Consider the following 13,491-nt stretch of genomic DNA (forward strand, 5'->3'; position numbering starts at 1 on the left):
AATGTTCCTGTAAGAAATCCATCTTATCCGAGGAAAGTTGTGGAGTCAACAGATCGAGGGAAACTCAGATGTTTCCTCTCCAGAAAACATATTTATGGAGCACATTCAGAGGTATTCCCACCTTCGTTTCATTATTTTATTTGAACATTAAATCAAACCAATTCACAGCTTACTTCCTCTAATAGAATCAAGTATTCCTTGTCTATTTAAGGAGTGACTTTTAGTTGCGTAAACCAGATATGGAAGGAAAAAAGCACAGGGACTAAGACATGAACACAAACTGTTTATTCAATAAAAAAACAAAATGCAACTAAACCTTTTGACAGAAGCATTTTCAACACATCTCAGCTCAGAGGAAAACACTAATAAACACTGAAAAAAAGAGATTTCTTTATTTCAGTTTTAACAGACACCGGAACAAACATCTGGTAACTTTTGGCTCGCTAGTCAGTCTAGTACTCTTCTCCTTCCTCATCTTCTCCCTCGATGGAGTCGACTCCCACCTCTTCATAATCCTTCTCCAGAGCTGCCATGTCCTCCCTGGCCTCGGAGAACTCCCCTTCCTCCATGCCCTCACCCACGTACCAGTGGACGAAGGCCCTCTTGGCGTACATCAGGTCAAACTTGTGGTCGAGCCGTGCCCAGGCCTCGGCGATAGCTGTGGTGTTGCTCAGCATGCACACAGCCCTCTGCACCTTGGCCAGGTCTCCTCCGGGAACCACAGTGGGCGGCTGGTAGTTGATGCCAACTTTGAAACCAGTGGGACACCAGTCCACAAACTGGATGGAGCGCTTGGTTTTGATGGTTGCGATGGCCGCGTTAACATCTTTTGGCACCACGTCACCTCGGTACAGAAGGCAGCAGGCCATGTACTTGCCGTGGCGAGGGTCACATTTCACCATCTGATTGGCTGGCTCAAAGCAGGCGTTTGTGATCTCAGCCACGGTGAGCTGCTCGTGGTACGCCTTCTCAGCGGAGATGACTGGGGCATAAGTGGCCAGCGGGAAGTGGATCCGAGGATAAGGCACCAGGTTGGTCTGGAACTCTGTCAGGTCCACGTTCAGAGCACCATCGAAGCGAAGAGATGCGGTGATGGAGGACACTATCTGACTGATCAGCCTGTTCAGGTTGGTGTAGGTTGGACGCTCAATGTCCAGGTTCCTGCGGCAGATGTCGTAGATGGCCTCATTGTCCACCATGAAAGCACAGTCTGAATGCTCCAAGGTGGTGTGGGTGGTGAGAATGGCGTTGTAAGGCTCCACTACAGCTGTGGACACCTGAGGAGCTGGGTAGATGGAGAACTCCAGCTTGGACTTCTTGCCATAATCCACAGAGAGGCGCTCCATCAACAGGGAGGTGAAACCAGAGCCGGTTCCTCCACCAAAGCTATGGAAAACCAGGAAGCCTTGAAGCCCGGTGCACTGGTCAGCCTGAGGGCAGAGAGGGAGAACCAAGATGGACACTTTAATTTAAATGCAAATACACATTTATCAGCTGACGTCAGTGGCAGCTGGATTATTCATGTTAGAGACATTTGGAACAACCAGCAGGGCCGTTAAGATTGTGCTAAAATACAGAAATGCAACTGCTCTGAATCCACCCACCAGTTTACGGATCCTGTCCAGAACAGGATCAATGATCTCCTTGCCGATTGTGTAGTGTCCACGGGCGTAGTTGTTAGCAGCATCCTCCTTCCCAGAGATCAGCTGCTCCGGGTGGAACAGCTGGCGGTAGGTGCCGGTGCGCACTTCATCTAAGGAGAGACGTTGATTTTAATTAATGACTGAATTTATTGGCTTGAATTAAGACAGAGTCAAAAAACCGGACATTTACCGATAACAGTGGGCTCCAAGTCCACAAAAACTGCTCTAGGGACATGTTTTCCTGCTCCAGTCTCACTGAAGAAGGTGTTGAAGGAGTCGTCCCCTCCTCCAATGGTCTTGTCACTGGGCATCTGGCCATCCGGTTGGATGCCATGTTCAAGGCAGTAGAGTTCCCAACAGGCATTCCCAATCTGAACACCGGCCTGGCCAACATGGATCGAGATGCACTCACGCTGTAGAAACAAGGAAGATTTAATACTGAAGATTTGTCCAGAAACATTACCCAAAAGCGTAATGGAGAAATCTTAAAATGTAGAAGAACAAAATCTCAAAACTGAACTTTTCAAATTGCCCCAATTTCTCCCCCAGCTTTGTCCACTCCTTGTTCAGTTTTGTCCACATTAACTTAAACCAATGTGAATTGGGTTATTTTTTCTTTGTAGTAAAGCCTTTTGATGAAATATGGAGATAAATAGATGTACAAACACCCACATCTTCCATAATTCAACTGTCTGCATTCTTTAGGCTTTTTATCCCCATTCCATTCATTTAATTCTCATCCCTGTTTGAGCCAGTTTACTCAACAAATATGACTGATTATAACACCTGATTAAAGCTCCTGGCTGTATGCCATTTATTTGAGTCAAAGCCAGATTTCTTCCCAGTACAAAACTACTAAATAGCAGCTGTCTGAATTTACATGCACCCCGCATTAACATTATTGGCTGCAGACTACTTTGCCTCTAATAACGTTATTGTACCTCAGTGGGGAAATTCAGGGGTATCAGCAGCAGAGACTGCACTAAACTATTTTGTACCTAATTCGTGTCCATGTTAACGAATGGCCAGAGAGGGAAGCGGTTCTGTCCTCTGGCGGAACTAAAAGCTAGAACATGTTTTCCGGCGGCGATCAGTCAGCAGCCCTTCTTCAGCGAAAAATCACGATGAGTTATCAGGTAGTTCGGCTGTTTTCTAACGGTTCCCCGATCACGAGTCCGCTCTCGTGACTCTCTGGAATAACGGCGCGAGCCGAAACCGTTAAAAACAAATATATATATATATATATATTTTTTTTTACAAAGACCGACCAGCCGCAAAACCAGTGCGGTTTAAATCTGCTAACCAGGCCGTTTTCGAAGAAAAACCTAGTTAAACCCAAAATTATTCGAGTTTCCTGTTTAACGCGCCTAAAAGTCTGACGAAAAACGTCGAGCCTCGTCGCAGCGCCTCTACAGAGTAAAAATGGTACTTTTTAACACAAGCCTGGATTCCAATAAAAATACTTCCTTAAACTTTTCAAGTTATTCTCACCATTTTTTGTCGTTTTTGTGGTAAAACTCAACGAAAAGTGTAAAATCAGATCGAAATTTTTCTGGGTTGACCGTTAGACGCTCGATGGAAGAGAGAATTTTAAAAAGTGAAGGCGGTTGGCGCCGGTTTAGCAAGTGGACCTTACCATTACACTGGAGATGGGGGGGTTGGACGTTACCACTGATTCTGGAAGGGAAATATTATATGATAAAGTAAAGGTAGTTCATGTTTTACAGGCTCGCAGGTTTACTGATAAAAATACATGGTTTATTAATTCCAAATTATGATTATGATTATGATTATTAGTTGTAGTTGTAGTAGTAGTAGTAGTAGCACTAGCTCTAATGACTTTTTAATAATCATTGCACATGGAACCATTTTGTAAATAAGAGTTTTAGTCACATGTCTTTATATATCAGTTCTATTTCATGATACATTCATGATCTAATTTCATTATTTTGGAAAAAGGAAACCTGAGATGTGAACTTTATAAAGAATGTAGGGTACTGGGCTTTATGTATGCTGCTTGATTCTGAATGAGAGTATGTTGACTGGACGGAATTTCATCTGGAGTCTGTCTTTCTTTGAGATCATATTTCTTGTAATTTGGTGCTTTAGAAAAAAAATGAATGTAATTGAGACATTCAGAATGATTCTAGAAAACTAGCTTCACAACAAAAAAGGGTATTTTATGCATATAGGAGACAACAAATAATGTATTTTGTTACTGGACATAAAATGTTAAGTGTTTCTTTATTGTGGGCCTACATTTGTAGATAAAATATGATCACATGTCTTAGAATATCACAGGATATTGTGCAGTTTGTCCTTAGATATCTGACGGAACTATAAAAAGCGTGAGACTGAAAAGTTATCTCCCAGTTTCCCAAGATGCTTTCCAGGAACACAAAATAATCCACAAAAGAGCTGAGAAAGGGCCTAAAGGATCGTTTTTAAAGAAAACCGACTTATGTTTGTACAGAATGCTTTTGTTATTCCATATCCCCGCTTATGTGGGCTAAAGCTGCGTTTATTCAATTCAATTCAATTCAAAAATACTTTATTAATCCCAATTTATAAATGAAAGACAATGCCAGCAGCATGAAATATAAAAGTTATCTTACTATTATAGTCACAAAACACGAGAAAGTCAAGACATCCCTGTTATGTAATTTCCAAAAGGAAGTCTGGCATTTTAAATAAAATGTTATTTTTAAAACATTTTTGTTTTTTCAGTTGTCTGTAGTTGGACACAAGCTAGAGCAAACGTCACTCCACTTCCGTTTGACCGATGACAGCTTCCTGTCAGCCAGCCTGTTAAAGTTCAAACTAATTACACGGCAGCTAACTGTTTACGGTAACCGGGGAGAGGAGACCTGGCCCGGCGGCCGTTAGCCCACCGTTGGACATGGAAAGACGACATTCCTGACGATAAAACGTCAGTGACGTATTTCCGTCTATGTCTGAAACTTCCGTTTTTCTTCACAGCGCAGCTCGGCGGAGTTTAGGTGAGAAAACTTCTGAGATTTCTGTTCGTCTGATTCTCCACATCCAATAAAAACTCCCAACAAGTTCAGTTAGAACTGATGTTCTTACCTTTAAACGCATTTAAAAAGTCGTTTTTAAGCTATCTAGCTACAAAAAACTTCTTTAGTACAACCTGAGTTTCCTAAAATTAAACATGATAAAGCGGACAAAATAAAAGCTGCATTCTTGGTCATTTTGAGTCCACCTCAGACTCTACAGGTTAAAGGTCATGGCAGGGCAGTTAGAAACAGAACCAGTCTAGCTGTTTGGACTTTTCTATTAAAAACAATATCGCAGCAGGACTTAGGTCTGCATCTAAACTAAGTACCAGACTTCTGGAGCAGCGTCTCTTGGGAAGATGAGACCATAGTGGAGATGTATGGCCATAATGCACAACAGATCAGCTCATATCAGCTGTCAAGCATGGTAGTGGAAAACTAATGATTTGAGGCTGTTTTCACCCCTTGTGGAGAAATTGTTCCATCCACTTTGTGCAGTTTACTGGTATAACAGCCCCACAGTATGATACCACCACCTCTGTACTTGACAGTTGGTATAGTGTGCTTGGATTTGAAAACCTCACCTTCAGTGCTTCAAAGACACATCTTGTCATTGTGGCCAGATAGCTCAATCTTTGCCTCATTGGACCATGAAACCTTTCTGCTGTGGTATCCAGTCAAAGTCCAGCCCTAAGCCTTGTTGAAACGTGGTGGTGGGACCTTCAGAGATGTGTACAGAGACACACCCAAATGAATGAAGCAACATTAGAAAGAAGAGTGGGGTAAAATCCCTACAGTAATGTAAGAGGCTGATAAATTCATACTAAAGATCACTCCTGTGAGTTATACTGCTGAAGGTTTTTCTACAAGCTGCAGGATCATAGAGGAGCTGATTTTTACACAGCTTCTGGGTTTGGTGTTTGTGTAACTAAATAATGACAGACTAAAAGGCTTTATTTTTTTAGAGGATGGAGTCCAGCAGCCCGCTTGGTGACTCTCTGTCTCCAGAGTCAACGGTGACCTCCCTGCTGTCAAGTTCAGGCCACCTTAGGAGCAGCCTACTGCCTCCTGAACCCAACACCACCTTTATTTACAGAGACAAGGTTCTGTGCTCTTATTGTCGAATAAAGATGCAATACTGAATATATCAGGGTCTGGCTTTGGTTTTGTGAACTTGTTAGGCTTGTGTTGCCTCATTGTGAAAAATGTAATTTTAACTGATTGCAGAACTACGATTCAGCCTCGGCGGCGCTGGACGCCTACATCACAGACTTTGATCGGAGCTGTCAGAAATGCAGGTCATCAGCTGGATCTCTGGTTCTGCCACACAGCCAGCCGTCCACTCCAAGGAAACCCAGAGTGGGAACGCTCAGAAACAGAGATGGTAGGATCACAACAGCACAGCCTCTTAAAAAGAATCATGGATAGTTTAAAATGTATTTAACTACTAGCCTGGATTATTTCTGTCAGAATTTCATTTGACTTGTTGCTTCTGAGAAGACTAAGCTTGAGATCACCAGAACAACTCATTCATCAGTTCATTTAAAAGCAGTTCCTGGAAGTCCTTCCATGTTTTTAATTGTTCACTGGTATTACCATCAGGGTTTTGTGCTTGGACTGTTTCTGTGGTTGAATATTGTTTCTCTCACTGATCTGTTAGGTTTGTTATAGAAGGGGCTGCGCTATAAAGCGACATGTTCAGCTTCCAGAGTAATGAATGTGGATCTAATTGGGTCAGTTCTGTTTAAAATGTCTTTTGGTTTCAGTTTTTTTCTTGTCTGTTTCTGTCTGTAGTCCTGAGGGAGCGTCTGACCGACAGGGAGCTGGACTTCCTGAACCTCCCTGTCAGCTCCCTTCATCATCGTTTGAACCGTGACAGAATCTCCATGACGACAGACGAGCTGCTGTCCATCCCTTACGACGGCTCCATGCCCGTCACCCACACTTCTGCCTTCATACAAGGTCTTTAAAAGCATCACTACAACATTTCCTATGTTTTCACACTACCCAGATGTCCTGGAATCAGAGATACAGGATCCAGAAAGTGTTCTGGGATGTTGGTCTGGTACATTAAATGGTAAACAAAACCATCTACGGACACAGTCTGTGTATAAATGTGTCCTTGCTTTTTTGATGTCAGGCCTCTTGTCCGGGTCAGGAGGTTCCCAACTGTTCCCATCCTCCACTGCACCAGCACACAGCAGCAGTTATGTAGACGGTGAACACTTTAACTTGGACCCAAATCGCCTAAACCAGTTCCTGAACCAGAACTGTCTTCCTGTCAGGACTCCCAGAAGCTCCAGGTTCGTGCTGCTACTTGTATTGTTTCATCTAGGATTCAAATTGAGCACAGCCTCTCTGATGGTTGAGACAGCTGAACACTGCAGATACAAAATCATTTTACTGTTCTCTCTAAGAATGAAGTCACTATTTCTTAGTTTTTGCATATGTTTTCACATGAGTCAAGCAGAGCTGAAGAAGTGGTTTAATTTAAAGGTAAATGTCCTACTTTAAAGCCAGAAAACCTAATAATCTTGACAATAAGAAAAAAATAAATCACAATCAGGCTTTCCATTGTTTTCCACAATGGGCAAGTTACTTTAAAATGCATATTTCTGATATCAAAAAAACTGCCAAAGCTGGATGATGACGAAACATCTCAAACAGCATCATCTGGGAATCTATCAAAGCAATCACTGCATGGATTGCCCACCTGATTCCAAAAAAATGAATTTCTAAGAGAAATATGTTGAATAGATATGTGGCCTTTTATTGGCGACACAGAAAACAGAAGAAGTTAGCAGGAAACATGGTTGAGCTCAGTGGAAGGGAACCGATAAAGAGGACAGATTTCTCTTCACGCACCCAAAACCACTTGAGGCAAACTGACTGATTATGGAGAAAAAAGTGAAACCTGCACAACTACTGTATGTGTTCTGGTGCGAGAGTTGTTAGGAGGGAACGTGCAGAGACATGGTGATGCCCTTCAAAGAAACAATGCTGGTCAGAATTGGAGCAAAAAAATTTAACATTTTCCTAACTGCTGACAGAATTTTACTGTTTCAAACTATAGTTTGTTTCACAAGCCTCTGGTCAGCGCTTTTATGTATAATAGGCAGATTGGCCTAATCAAAGAGTTCTTTTAAGTCCTTACACTGGGTGTTGGTTTGCTACATCTCCAAGCTGCTGGTCTCGGACAACATTTCTCTGACTTCCTCCTCCTCATTGTATAAATCTTCACTTTATGAATTAAAATACAGACTTCACAACCACTGCTTTTGGTTTGGTCGGCCATTGTGTTATGTTTGAACTTCCAAATTCAACCTCATCGTTTTTTTCATGCAGCCTCAATGCTGTTTTACATATTTCTCAGTATCAGACATGGAAATGAATGTAAGCATCCTGAGCTACAGGCCTGAACACACAGACTGAGTTTGGCTCCTTTTTCACTTATTTTTCTGATTTTTTTCTTTGTGATTTAGTTTTGATGCTCTCTCCTTCAGGTGTAGAGGAAAACCAAAGATGGGCAGATTTCACCCATCGGTTGGCATACCTTCAGTAGGTGGCTTGCACTTATTAATGATTTATTAATCAGCACCAACCACCAGTTCTTTGTTTCCAAACTAAACCTTCTTCTCTGCTCAGTCCACACACAGAGCTGCGGATCTCCACCTCCCTCACTGGTTGACCAGTAACAAGGCCCACATGGACTGTTCTGAGATCAGCAGCCTGCCTGACCTGAGTTATCCGGCCTGGATTCAGTGCTGCGACGTTGGCGAACCGGAGCTGTGGGACGAGCCCGGTACATCAGAGTTTACTTCTTGGAGATCCCAGCCGACTGGTTCCTTACATAAAGCTGTTCCATAATCCATGAACATCCTTGGATTATTTCACTGATAATGAGCTGAATTTATTGGTTCAATAAGTCACGCCCAATATTAGAGATTTTCTGAAGAGGTTCGTAAGCAGATGACGGAGGGCCATTTATACCTGTGGGAGTGAAACTGTAATGGGAACAAACTGGTTTATAAGTAAATTAAACCTGTTAGAAATGTGGCTGGTTAAATGGTTTGTTTCCCCTTTGCCTCATACCTCTGATGGGATCTTATAAAATAATATTCAGCTTCCTGTGCCCCACAATAAAACATGTTAAAACAAAGTTTACTGTTGAACGCTCTCCAGAGTTTCCATCATCTAAACATCCAGCTCCAGGTGGTGATATCCAGGATCTTCATGTTCTGCTCCAGGTTCCTGTCAGCCATGTTGTTGTCTTGTACCTGAGAGCAGATCAGCAGCATGTCTGTCCTTAAAACCACTGCATACTATTTAGATCATTCTGCTGTTTGTCTGGTTCTGTTTCTTTAACTCAGCCTTTGTTCCTGTGTCGGATCGCTCTGAACTAGAACCTTGTTATAAATTCAGATTATTTATAGAACATCAGAGCCCAGCAGAAGTCTTCTAAGAGCACTTCACATTAAACAAAGTCCAGTTAAATCCAGTTGCCTTCAAGCAACTCCTTTTAGTCAGAGTTATGTTCAGTGCAGAAATAAATTAGCTCCAAACGATTAAAATGCTTTACAAAATAAATGGTAGGAAACCAGCAGATTTCATTAATATGTTTTAATTCCATAGAAAAGTGTGAGAGTTTAGAGTTGAGGAAGTTTCAGTCTCCAGCTAGAACCAGTCCAGATCATTCTTGCTTCAGGCGCATCCCTACAGGCCTCAGTCAGACATTCGTTTCATTTCATCTGACAGCATCTCGGCTCTTCACATCTTCATGGTTTTGTGTTCCAGGCGCTCCATCGCCTGGAGCTTCCAGAGTTGAAGCTCCATGCTGGGTATCCGACCTGGAGAAAGATGAAGCTCTGAAGGAAGCACCTGCACAGGTGAGTGTCATTTGCTCCTTTCCACATGAAGGCTGCTTTTGCTCCTCTTGTTTTCCTGAGTTTTTTTTTACCTTTAATTTGAAAACTCTGTTCGTGTTGAATCTGTGTGGAAATGGACACGTGTGGAGGTCTGGAGATAATCATAGATGAAGACATAGAGACCACACCAACCATGTTTGGTTTTATCTTCATGCTTCTGTGTCGCTTTCGCTTAAATATATTTAAGTTTCCATTAAACTTCAAATGAAGGCCAGACAGTTAATACGTGAAGAGAAAACGGTTGTTAAAGTAAACCGGGGCCATCTATTTAAAGGCTGATGTTGACTTTAAAGTTAAATCCAGACTCGCCTGTTGACATGAGACTGGAGTATTTGGTTGAACGCTGTTTTCAATGTCTTGTTCAGATTGAAGGTGAGCAGAACCTCAGAGATCTGAGGCTGCAGCTGGCTGAGCAGATTTCTGCTCTCGCTGCAGAAGGAGGAGGCTCCCACAGCCTGGCAGCTTTATTCAGAGGTAGAAACACAAACATTCACAAACTCAAATAAACGCATGTTGGTGTGACCTGAACCCGTCCCTACTGTCAGACAACAGGATCCAGGCTCTGATCCAGAAGGCCGATCAGGTGCTGGACTCTCTGAGTTCTGGAGGAGCAGGGAGTTCTGCAGATAAAGGTGAGTCCAGGCATCAATCACAACAGTTCCTATTTATTCTCAGCAGAGGAGGAAACATTAAGGATAACATTGGGTCCAAAACAGGCACTACAACAACTCTGTGTGAAATCACAGCCAACTATTTCTGCATGAGTTGCACAGAAATGAATCTCTTCCATCTGTTCACGTCTGACCTGCTGCCGAACTTGTGCGCCATCACAGAGCTCAGAAAGAAGAGAAGCAGCTTCAGAAAACCCTGACCTGGACCCGGACCTGGACCTGGACCTGAATCTGAACCTGAACCTGAACCTGAGCCACCTGTAAACTGTTGCTGTTTTTGTTTTTCAGTGAGTCCTGTCAGCACCGAGGACCTGCTGCCCCCATCGCCTCCTCCCTGTCCCTCCACCTCTCTGTAAGATTCATTTCCTGTCGTGATTGGTCGGTTCAGGTATTTCCTTCCCTAACCCATACGTGTGATGAACCTGCAGAGACCCAGGAGCAGCAGAGCTGGAAGCTGATCAGACCCACCAGGATGTGGAGGTAACTCAAACCAAAGATCCTGGTGATGTTTAGTCTGTTCTGCAGATTATTGATGGGTTTATATTACACTATAATGCTTAATCAGTGGAATGTAGGTGGATTTTATAAAAAGTCCAAAAGACTTCCATCGGAATAAAAACAGAATAAAGACAAATATTTTATGTTTAAAGTCATTATCTTCATTTTATTTGCTAATATTTATCTGTTTCTATATTTCATTTCTCATTAACTCTTGTAAAATTAATATTTAATCACTAAATCCCAACAAAAGCTTCTCCTTTCACATGTTTTTCTGTGTATGTCGTCATGAAGAAATCAAATCTGAGGCTTGTGCTGTAAGACAGAACAGAACCAGTTTCCTTTCTCTGGATCTGAGCTGGGTCATGGGTTTGTTCCTGTGAAGCCAGCTGAGCGGGAACTCAAACGCTTCTGTCTGTTCTGGTTTCTGTCCCAGGTCCCAGGCTGTTGTTTCCATGGAAACACCACCTGGAAGCAGCCTGGACCAGTGGAGGCCGTGAAGCAGATGCTGTTCAGGCTTCAGGCTGTGGAGGCGGAGCTTCAGAGGCGGCGAATAGATACCGACTGTCCAGGGACGCCAGAGAAACAGGTGGAGTCTCAGGGGCTCGACACAACAGCAGCAGAACCACTTCCCAACCTAAATGTGCATATTTGACCCGATCTAAGGACAATAAAACTCAAGGTTTTGATGGTTTGACCTGAGTCAGACCATCAGAGACGGCGCACAGAATGTCAGGATGTCTTACTGATGTGCACGTCTAAAGGATCTCAGAACATCACAACAAACATTTAAGGACTTGTTTGTTAAATGATCCAGATCTCCTCAGACACAGTTTGTTGGTACTGTTGAGGTTTTTACATTTTCCCTCCAAAAGCAAGATGGCTTTTAAGTTTTAAGAAGTGTGTTTTTACCAGCTTTTCATTTTAATAAACTCTAGAACTTGATCAGAGGAAAACAGTTTCTCCAGATGCTGATTAAACCAGGTTTTTTTTTCTGAATCTATCAATAAACATCCATCCTGTTTGACCCGTGTCGTAGTCCAGGTTTCAGGGTTCTGGGTGAGTTGGCCTGGTCTAACTGTGGTAAAACATCAGATCATCTGTGTTGCAGGAAGCTGAGCCTGACGCAGAGCTGCAGAGTTTTCCAGGCAGTCCATCACTACAGAGGTAAGTCTGCTCAAACGGCATCAGAGAGTTTAAACGGGCTGGAACCGGACTTATGAGCTTGATTTGGGCTGGAAGTCCAGAGCTCTACTGATTCAGAAACAGGTGGCTGGATGCAGGAGAAGCAGAGAGGAGAGACGCTGCTGTCTCTAAAGTCTGCTTGAAGAACATTTTGGGCTTCATGAGGAAGTTCTTGCCTCAGCCATGGCGATAACGAGGACAAGAACCTTAAAGTCCAGAACCACGGACCTCTGACCGCGGTGAAGTTGGTTTTAGGTTGGATGTTGAAAATACGTGCTCCGCAGATTCAGCGAGTGGAGTGGAGCCGGGCTGAATGGAGCCAGTGGAAAAGGGGCATCAGTGACCTGCCTAAAAATATCTTCAGCACATGAACTACATCTGAAGGTCTTGAAAACGGAGGGACCTGAATGGTCATCCTTCAGCCGACCATCTGCGGCACGCCTGATGTACAGTTGATCCCTTTTTGCAGTTAGATTCTGTTTTCTGTCTTTCCAGCTATATTACTATATTATATTTGGAAAAAGGGAAACAGAATTGCAGAAACATTCAGAAGATAAAGCCTGAAAGACCTTCAAAAATCCTGTTGAGCTTTTCATCAAGATAATTTAGAGGATTACAGGAACATCTGGCTACTTGAAAGGGAAATGGAGCCTCTTTGTAATTCCTAACAGTCTTTCTGGTGGTAGCATCATGGTGTGGGATTGATTTCCCTTTAAAACACAAAACAAAGCATTTGAATTCTGTAGACAAACAGTTTTTCAGTCAGAAAATTGTAGAATCCTTCCAGATGTTGTCAGGAGGACCTGAAGGGGTTCAGGTTTCTTGGTGTAGAATGGGGCTTCATCTGCTTCAATGTAGGTGTTGCTGAGATTCGTCATTAATGGTGAAGCACGGAGGTGGCAGCATCATGATGTAGGGTTTTCTTTTTTCTTTGCTGTAATATATTACACAAAGCAACCAGATTCTGTAGAACATTGATTGAGTTCATTTTTAATAAATTGTAAAGAAGGTCGTTTCTGTGATCTGTCATGGTGAACTTCCTGGATGTTACTTCATGTTTTCAGAGCTCTGCTTCACCTGAACCGTCTGAAACTGCTGGTGGAAGAACCGGGACAGAAAGGCAGACAGAAGGATGAAGAGAAGGAGGAAGATGAAGGACGTTACTCCTCTTTATCCGCCGACAGACTCCTCAGTTCCCAGCAGGGACCCTGAGGGGTCCCTGAATCAGGAAGATTGTTCATGTGAATCCTGTTTGAGATGCTGAGGTTTCTGAAACACATCAAAATTATGAAGGATGTTGGAAGCTGAACCTCTGACTGTCCTGCTTTAGTTCCAGGAATGTGAAGAACACTCAGGCTGAGAAGAAAAAAGTCATTTTAAATGTTTCTGAAGTTTTATAATAAGAAATCTTTTTCTCACAAGTCAACTTCATGGACTTCCTGATCTCCTCTGATAGGACAGTTTTCCACAGTGTTACATAAAGTAAAGTTTATTCTATTTTCATCAGTTTATCATCCAATTTTACTGCAGGCCTGTTCCGAGTTACAGATCA

At 42.8% G+C, this 13,491-nt stretch overlaps 2 protein-coding genes across 2 annotated transcripts; one reads left to right on the forward strand and one right to left on the reverse strand.

The window, feature by feature from the left end:
• Window positions 1–270: 270 nt before the first annotated feature.
• LOC124873003 (tubulin alpha-1B chain-like) lies at window positions 271–3,286 on the reverse strand. The gene is made up of 4 exons (XM_047373464.1): window positions 3,135–3,286; window positions 1,834–2,056; window positions 1,605–1,753; window positions 271–1,430 (listed from the first exon to the last, which is right to left on the reverse strand). The coding sequence occupies exons 1-4, from the start codon at window positions 3,135–3,137 to the stop codon at window positions 453–455; spliced, it is 1,353 nt and encodes a 450-aa protein (XP_047229420.1). The 5' UTR covers window positions 3,138–3,286; the 3' UTR covers window positions 271–452.
• Window positions 3,287–4,440: 1,154 nt separating this feature from the next.
• On the forward strand, window positions 4,441–13,442 carry c8h18orf54 (chromosome 8 C18orf54 homolog). The gene is made up of 15 exons (XM_047373469.1): window positions 4,441–4,642; window positions 5,626–5,763; window positions 5,888–6,044; window positions 6,455–6,622; window positions 6,801–6,963; window positions 8,164–8,218; window positions 8,306–8,462; window positions 9,455–9,546; window positions 9,951–10,059; window positions 10,131–10,217; window positions 10,545–10,608; window positions 10,685–10,736; window positions 11,191–11,343; window positions 11,866–11,921; window positions 13,004–13,442. The coding sequence occupies exons 2-15, from the start codon at window positions 5,629–5,631 to the stop codon at window positions 13,149–13,151; spliced, it is 1,596 nt and encodes a 531-aa protein (XP_047229425.1). The 5' UTR covers window positions 4,441–4,642; window positions 5,626–5,628; the 3' UTR covers window positions 13,152–13,442.
• Window positions 13,443–13,491: the final 49 nt, after the last annotated feature.

This window comes from Girardinichthys multiradiatus, chromosome 8, assembly GCF_021462225.1.
Source record: "Girardinichthys multiradiatus isolate DD_20200921_A chromosome 8, DD_fGirMul_XY1, whole genome shotgun sequence".
Taxonomy (NCBI): Eukaryota; Metazoa; Chordata; class Actinopteri; order Cyprinodontiformes; family Goodeidae; genus Girardinichthys; species Girardinichthys multiradiatus.